This window comes from Cornus florida, unplaced genomic scaffold (genome assembly GCF_030987335.1).
Source record: "Cornus florida cultivar Cherokee Brave unplaced genomic scaffold, ASM3098733v1 CherokeeBrave_3.0.0_Hap2_Chr11, whole genome shotgun sequence".
NCBI lineage: Eukaryota > Viridiplantae > Streptophyta > Magnoliopsida > Cornales > Cornaceae > Cornus > Cornus florida.
The window spans coordinates 129,735,444-129,744,352 of NW_026775581.1; the positions used below are offsets into that span (position 1 = coordinate 129,735,444).

The 8,909-nt window shown below is 30.6% G+C and overlaps 1 protein-coding gene across 2 annotated transcripts; it reads right to left on the reverse strand.

Annotated features, from left to right (window-relative positions):
• Positions 1-1,118: 1,118 nt before the first annotated feature.
• LOC132285728 (eukaryotic translation initiation factor 6-2-like) lies at positions 1,119-4,307 on the reverse strand. 2 transcript variants are annotated; one of them, XM_059787920.1, is made up of 8 exons: positions 4,212-4,307; positions 3,750-3,780; positions 3,478-3,574; positions 3,277-3,362; positions 3,154-3,198; positions 2,290-2,420; positions 1,780-1,890; positions 1,119-1,673 (listed from the first exon to the last, which is right to left on the reverse strand). In XM_059787920.1, exons 2-8 carry the CDS (start codon positions 3,757-3,759, stop codon positions 1,416-1,418), a joined length of 738 nt encoding a protein of 245 aa, XP_059643903.1. In that variant the 5' UTR covers positions 3,760-3,780; positions 4,212-4,307; the 3' UTR covers positions 1,119-1,415. The 2 variants fall into 2 exon arrangements, with proteins under 2 accessions (XP_059643903.1, XP_059643905.1); XM_059787922.1 differs by lacking the exon at positions 4,212-4,307 and adding an exon at positions 4,019-4,191.
• Positions 4,308-8,909: the final 4,602 nt, after the last annotated feature.

The window sequence follows — 8,909 nt, forward strand, 5'->3', positions numbered from 1 at the left end:
GTCCTTTGAATATGGATAATCCATCTGATTCGTTTCGTCCATGACATTCTCAGTCCTTTGGAATATGGATTCAAGACTAGGTTTCCAAGCTTCAGTGTATATGCTCTGGTTTAAATATCAAGTCCTTCAAAACTTTGATGCTAATATATGCCTTGTCACTGGTTGGTCATCCCTAGTTTGTGTCCCATACATTTAATTGACACGTTTATTTATTTATTTATTTTATGTCAAACTTGTCTTGCATTATTAATGGTTGAAGAATTGTGCCTCTACATAGGCAAATGCAATTGTGTATTATGAATCACAAAGTAACAAATATAAGAATGTTGAATTAAAGTACATTATTGAAAATTTAGTAATAGAAGTGTTCTTAATATTATTATTGTTACTAAACAAGTTAAAAAGTAGTTTAGTTATGAAAAATAGTTTGTACAATTCATCATCAAACACCTATCATATTGTTTTACAGTAATTTTATGGCAGCTCTCCTAATAAAATTGTTAATTTTATTAAAAAAATAAAAGAAAATAACCCCAAATGATTCCTTACAAGAAGCCAATTCCCAATATTTGAATTAGTACCATGTTGCCTCGTCATTGTGAAACATTCTCTCTTTTTTCTTTACAAGCAGCCAATTCCCCAAATAATTTTCTCTTTCAGCCATTAAATTGAATAGATCAGAGTATAATTAGCAGCCTCTTAGCAATGTGATGCAATGAAATGCCAATCATATGATAATATAAATAAAAGATACATAAAAATATAATAGTAAAGAATAGCCCTTCAACTCAATGAGATGTTCATGGTAAAATTAATCCATCTCATTCATATGAACAAGTAAATGAAAGATGCATGAAAATGTAGTAAAAAGGAAAGCTCATCTATCTCTTGCTTCAATTCCTACCCTCTAAACTATCCTTCAAAAGTTAATTTTCTAATTCAAATCCAACCGTAGTTTGAAGTCTATGGTATTGGAAGAAATCAAATATTTATAATTATATTCGTTTTCAGGGAATGAGATGGCACTTAGCACTTATCATAAAATTAATCTCTCTCATTATAAGATTGATTTTTGTTGGAAAATTAGTTTTTGAAATTTTCTTAATAAAAAAGAGAAGGAAGAAAAAAGTGATTTTTATCAAATTTCCTCAGATTGGTCTGATCAACAATCAAAGAAAAACACAAGATACTTGTACAAAGTAACTGACCTGACCATTTAGTTTTCTGACTTAGAAAGCTAAATATTACTACATAATTTGCGAAGAACTTATACCAATTTCAAAATTAATGACACAATGCCCACATCTGAAACTCTAAAACAACATGAACATTTTATACCCAAAAGTGAACACCAAAATTAAGAGTAAATCCAGGTCCTCTCGCTTCTATGGGCCAAATCATTCCCCCTAAAAAACTCACGCGTAGCTTTCAATCAACGATTTCCTCATCTCATCAACGATGGCATTGGGTTTAGCTGTTCTCAACTTGAAGACTCTCTCAATGACAGCCAATTCTATTGCTGTAGTGTCTGATCCACAGAATGCGGTCCAATCGTTTACTGTCAAACCAGCAGCTATCAAGTCACTACCGTGGTTCACAGTCCCCGCCACCAAAGGGACCTGAAGGAGGGTTGATAGTTCCTTCAAATCTTCAATGGATGTTTCAGGATGAACCTGCTCCAGCACCAGTTTTCAGTTAATAAATGACAACATTACATGACAAATTTCAACACATGCTTTATTGTTAACATCTACTCTATTGGAGGATATAGTTTCTTACCAAACCCCCTCTATTGGATAAGGCACAGTAGCTTCCCACAACAGTATTATCAGCAATAGCGTGTCGAAAAACTTCTACCCCAAGAACATCCGCAATCATCTCCTCAGTTTCCTGATAAAAATTATTATACAAAAGAATTATATATTAGCATCCTGAATAAAAATAGGCTAAATAGCAAAAAAGGAAGTATTGCGTTGTATAAATTATCTCACAAATAGCTTCTTTGCACTCTTCATAGTGCATACCCATACAACATAAACTTCCTTGTTACTAAAAGACCAACCGACATAAAAAACTTCATGTGAAACACTCAGTGAAGTGAAGTAGGGCATGCAAATATTATATACATGCGCAAATATTACAGGCAAGAGAGGTCAAAAACAGTTCATCCACCCCACCAACAAGGGAGGGGAAAACAATATCTTCTATATATTGATTAGCGATCATAATTTAAGTTCCAGAACAATATTAATTCAAAAAAACATTTATTCCGAGAGCAGACAGCTTTACCTTGTCAAGATCAGGGTGCGTAAGAGCAACATGATCATTGCATGCTATGCAATTCCCTAAAGCAGAGAGCTTCTCATCAATGCGCTGAATTACAACTTCATCCGGTAGACTTTCCCGCAAGTGTTGAAGTTCTTAAGTGAGAATAGACATATATAAGTGGGATCCACAAGTCCAAAAATTAATGCCATCAAATATAGGAACACAAATTTTTAAGAGTTAGTAAATTTAGTACGCACGAAAACGATGACAAATCAACTATAAGTTCACCAATACTAATACCATGTTGAGTGTAATCTGAGAAGCATAAATACAGTTACGACATGACAAGGTTTTAACAGAACTCTTTAGTTAGTAGCAGGGCTCAGATTTGTGACCGGCTATCAGGTCAAGATTTGAAAGTTGATTTTAGGTTAACGAATGAAATTGTTGACGTAGAAAGTTCTTGCTAAAGTTCTTGCTAAAGAACACATCAAAGTTTCCCTAACCTTGAAACCTATTCTAGTTTGTTTTACTTCTTGTTTCCTTTAAAAGCAGCAATAGTAGTAAAGTGAAACAGATGACCTAACTTTAGACAAAGTCTTTTGTTCTTGTGTGATGTTACCACAAGTGGTCACAATTTATTCGTCTAACGACCTATGACTTCTACTTTGTTCCTTTCAGAATCCTAATCAAACTGATGCCAAAATCAATTCTAATTTCGTTCGCAATGACAATAACCCTAAATGCATAAAGTTTGTTCAAATCAGTCACAATGAGTACATATATGCATTAACAGATGGACAAAAAAAGCGAACGCAAACATACATCAATTCAACTTATTTTCCTGTCAAAACCAAGAGATATTGCATCATATAACGGTATTACCTTGATCGGTGATGGTGTGAGGCAAGAGAAGCCCATTTTTGTTTCCTGCAATGAAAATCAAGCAATCAAATGAGAAATGGAAGGTATGTCATGTAAGACCACAAAAGATTTCAAAATTCTCACCAGCACAAAGCCGTCCGATAACACTAGTGCCTCCAATGGAGGTTTTTACCACAGGAATAACACCTGCTAATTCAGCCTCAAACGTGCTGCACACAAGACACTCTCTAGTCATATCTTATTAACCCAATTAATAATCGAAACTATAAATTTATTAAAAGAAACAAAAATGAAATTCCCCAACATTCAGAGTTTCAAACAAACCTGTAGAAGTTTTCTGAACCTCCAATTGCTACCAAACAGTACGCGTTGGTCAGTTTCGAGAACGCCCCAATTTCACATTTGTTCTCAAATTGAAGCCCTTCACAATAATTAACAACAATTATACTAGGCATGTAGAGAAATTGAATTTTTTTTTTTTAAAAACTGCAATAGCTGTTCTTCCAATAACCAGACATAATAGTATGCGGGTAAATCAATGTAAAAGCATACATGTGTGTATTGTGTGTGTGTGATGAGTCCTCTGAATAACTTACTAGTTGTCATGATGAACAAGACAATGAGAATCTGCGAAAACATGATTGAATTCAGAAAACATGTAAGAAATAGCAAACAACATTGATTGCAAAAGACTCTTGAAAATTAGAACTAACACATGTAAAATTCCGTTTTTTATTTTCTAACAATGTCAAACGAAGAATGGGTAATTGAAATTTTGGGAAAACTAGGCATCATCACCAAAAGAATATAACATAAAACCCTAATTTGCAAAATTATTTTTTGGTAGAAGTTTAGATTATCAAACCCTATGGAGTCTTTTCTTCGCGAACGCCTGAGATTAACACGTACAAACAATAATTATATATATAGGTCTTCAAAAGAGGATCGATTTCAACAGTACATTCTTATTTTTGGCCTTGCGCTTCAAGAAACCCTTTTTTAAGAAAGTGGGCTTTCAAGAAACTTGATGATCAAGAATTTAAGAAATCATAACCTACCCGGCCGTCTGTTGATTTTTGACTTGGACCTCACTGGATTGTGGAATGTTGAGTGAGATTTGGAATTTAAATAGTAACGCTTTGTTTGAATCAATTATTTTAGGATTTGGAAAAAGAATCTTAATTGAAATAGGAATTGGAATTTAAATGGAATTCTATTTAAATATTTGTAACAAATTGGATTTAAAATATAATTTTGAATAAAAAAAATACAATTTTATTTTTGTCCTTATTTAAATAATACGGAGTAAATGAAATATTTATTTTATTGCAAAATATATTCTAAAGTTATAGTAAATAAATAAATAAATAAATAAAATTATTAAAGATAATATTAGCAATATTGGCTTTTATATATATATATATATATATATATATATATAAATGACTTATAAATTCTGAAGAATTGAATAATATGATTTTTACTTATAAAATTGGGCTTTATTCGTTTAAATTTTTAAGCACACAAATACTAAAGTATTGGATTCCATGACTTTTGGTTATTAGTAAAAAAAAATTCCAAAGTGTTGGATCAATTGTTAAACGCAGACTTTTGGTTATATAATTCTGTATTGTGGTAGATCAACTTTTGGTTATACAATTCTGTACTACGATAGATCAATCTGTTCGAGTATACCAAACAAAAAAACTGGTGTGAATTATGGAGGATTGCAACAATTTTGTATTGTAGATTTTTCGAATACAAAAGTGGTGGTAGATTAATTTATTAAACGCAATTTAAGATACTAGGGTATACCAAACAAAAAAAATTGGTGTGAATTATGGAGGATTGGAGTATGAGTTTTGGTTAAAAAATTCTGTATTATACACACACACATTAAAACAATGACGTAGTAGATATTTAATAGGATAGAGTTTAATAAGAAGAAAGGTTTAACAACAAGAAACGTGGGTCAAGACAAATCCTATTTCCAAATCCAAATCCCATCAAATCAAGCATTTCAAACAAAGCGTAAGGAATTTAAAATGGAATTTTAAGGGATTCCCTTTGCAATTCCCAAATATGAAAAAAAAAAATTAAATAAATTAGTATAAAAATGGGTGGAATTTGATTATATTTGTGAATTAGTTTAGTTGAAATTATAACTTATTGTTAAAGGGTTCTTGTTTCAAGTCGGATGCAGATGGATAGGGTTTTTGACTTAAAACACACAAATAAAATTTCATTTCAAATTTAATTTTTTTCCTGTTCTTTTCTTTTCTATTCTAAATTTCAAGGCTCAAAAGAAATGAAATGAAAAATAGAAAGAACAGTGAAACAAATGAAAACAAATTTGATTTTTTAATATTTATTTGGTTAGGATGAAATTTTATTTAAGAAAATTATAGAAAAATAGCATATTATAGTTTAGACACCTAAATTGTTATTATTTTATAAAATTAATAAAATAATAAAAATTCATTAGTACTAATGTATATAAACAAATAATAATGGAGTTTTCAATTAATTTAGACCTTCAGACTACTAATAATTTCATTCATATATAATAGAAAACAATTAGAAATGGAAGTCAAGTTAATTAAAACTCTATGAATATAAAATTATTGCTGAACTGCAATTCTTTGAATTCAGTGAAAAAAAGTGTTGTTGGTCTTCAAATATGGATGATGTTGTTGGGGGTAAAATAATATCAACAAAGTTTTAGGTAAAATAAGAACATAAAATAAGAAGATGTTGCTTTCACATGAAAATAAAATTTCCATTCTTTTGTGCGAGAAACGTTTTGAAAAGAAAAAAAAAAATTCTATCTAACCAAACATTAAAAAAATAATAATAATAATAATAAATAAATTTAAAATTTTATACTTCCTTTCTTTTTCCTTGATTCTTAAACGGAGTCGAAAATTTTAATTCCAAATCACTGCATTTTCAACCGATGGGTCGCTAAAATGTTTGGACCTAAGCCCACTAAAATTTGGATTTGCCTGCGTTCACAAGCTTTGCTATGTATAGCAGCATTTGGTAGGATGGTAGTGACTTTTATAGATTTATTATTATTATTATATATTATATATTATAAACTCTCTCAAAGATGCTCCTGAGATAATTTAATCATAATTTGGATCTTATTAGTTACTAATTTATCCAGATCAACTTGCAGTCATGTTGTATGAGTTAATTAGTACTCTGAAATTAAAACAAGCTATGAACTCAAATATACATAGGCTCCAGTGTAAAATAGCTCTTTGGTGAATATAACTTATATAAGGGTTGGTTTGATTGTTATTTTTGGCTATATTTTCATTTATGTAAAAAGGGTAAGTTTTGAAAAGTTGTGGCATTTTCGTCAAAACAAAAACATTATTGAAAGGCCCAAGGGAAAGAAAAAAAAAAATGGCTTGGGCATTTTGATACTGACATTTTTAACAGCTCACATTTTTTTTATTCGAATGGCTCGGGCATTTTGATACTGACATTTTTAACAGCTCACAAATTTATTATTCAATAATTCTGATCCTCTACTTTTTAAAACGATAAAAAGCTTTTCACTTTGAAATTTATTCAAATGATGGGATTTCACTAATAATATCACTTTTTAGTAATACGAGTGACTAATAATAAAGTTAAAAAGCTTTAGGCATGGGCTCAAGCCGAATATAGGAATAGGCATTCGAGCTCATTTGAGCTCAAAACTCGAGGAAACCCTAAAAATTTTGAAAATTCATTTTACTCTCTCTTTTAGTAACAGAGATTAAAATTGTTGCTCAACATTTGACTTGTATACTTAATAAATGAATACGAGTCAAATTTATGAATATAAATATATATATATATATATATATATATAACCCTAAAAATTTTGAAAAATCATTTTACTCTCTCTTTTAGTAAAAGAGATTAAAATTGTTGCTCAAGATTTGACTTGTATACTTAATAAATGAATACGAGTCAAATATATATATATATATATATATATATATATATATATATATATATTATGTCAAATAATACAAGAACTCACACCACACATTTGTAAGAGATTTGAACCTTTGATTTTTTACTTTAAAAGTAAGAAAGTACCCTCTACATTATGTAAAAAGCTGAACTTTCCACTTTGAAAACGATACTAGTTAAGTTACAACACTAACGAGTTATAGAGGCATGTGGCCATGCAAACAAATCCAAAAATCAATTCATTGATGGTGTATACTTAAAATATATCCAAAAAAAACTGTTCATTGATATATATATATAATCAAATTTAGCTCATGAGCTCAAAACTTGAGCAAACCCTAAAAAATTCGAAAAAACATTTTATTCACTCTTTTAGTAAAAGAGATTAAAATTGTTGCTCAAGATTTGACTTGTATATTTAATAAATGAATACAAGTCAAATTTACGAATATATATATATATATATATATTATGTTAAATAATATAAAAACTCACACCCCACATAGAAATTTGAACTCTCGATTTTTTTACTTTAAGAGTAAGAAACTAATAAAAAGGTTGAACTTTCCACTTTAGAAAAGATAGTATTTAAGTTACAACACCATGTAGTTATAGGAGCTAGGGGCATGTTGGTATGGAAACGAATCCAAAAATGGGTTCAGTGATATGGTTTTCCAGTGGTCCTTCAACAAACTAGCCCTTATTGTTTAATAATATCTATCTCATCATCATTCTGATTTAGGTATAACCGTAGGTAATGATAGGGAAATTTATGTATAAAGAAATCAAACATTATCTGTATTTTTATTCGTTTTCATGCACCAATATAATAATCACAAGATTATATAATATTAGTAGTAAAATAGACATTTACCAAACAAATGACTCCAATCCCCACTAAAACTACACCACTCCTCTTCACCTCAACTTTTCAAACGAAGAAAGATCAGTTTGATTGGAAATATATATTTTCCACTCATTTTACATTTGACTCTAACCCTCATCTCATTCATAAACAAATGTCCCCTCCAATAAATTTCACCCCAGTAGTTCTCAGTTACTTCAAGATCTACCACTCATATATAAAAAAAGTAAAATAATAAGCGGAAAGAAAGTCGGACTCATCAGACTGCATTTATGCGAGTGGAGCGTGGACTGTATCACCACTCTATAAAAAATGATATGAAGACCTACCATCTGATAGAGTCTTATTGAGCCAAGCAACTCTGTACTGGAACAAATGCCAAAATTCACACATTCACAAAATATTGTTTAGAAAGTCAGGTAATAAACCTTGTTCTAAATAGGCTATTAATATGTACATTAATGGATACCATCAAGCAGATTAACTGTGAGCACCAATTTTGTGTCCCACTAGCGTCTAGCCGCCTCACTCAGGTGCCTGCTTAGAATCAAGTATGGAGTTCAAGCTCACAGCTTCGGGGACGTGGGATGGAAACCTAGACCATAAGGGTGAATCACAGCGGGTAGAAAATTATCCGAGCTCCTTATTGTTTGGTAAGATAGGAAATTCATAAACAGAAGGCTGATGAAACTTTTGGTCATTTCAAATCACATCAAACATAAGCCAGAACAAACCAATTGACATATTCAAATCAAAATCAATAGACAAGATAAGTAAGAAAAATAATAAAGGCATTTGATGCACACACACGAACGCCCATAAATATTGGAAAAGATACCCATCTTCTACCAGTTGGTATTTGGATTTCCAATTACAAAGAACCTATAGGCCATGTCTTGCATATACAACTTACCGT

What these genes read in the sequence shown, in the direction of transcription:
- LOC132285728 (XM_059787920.1), bottom strand. An exon ending in TATCGGACGGCTTTGTGCTG is followed by an intron (nt 3,199 to 3,276) that starts GTGAGAATTTTG and finishes TTTTCATTGCAG; the next exon opens with GAAACAAAAATGGGCTTCTC. An exon ending in TCACACCATCACCGATCAAG is followed by an intron (nt 2,421 to 3,153) that starts GTAATACCGTTA and finishes TTCTCACTTAAG; the next exon opens with AACTTCAACACTTGCGGGAA.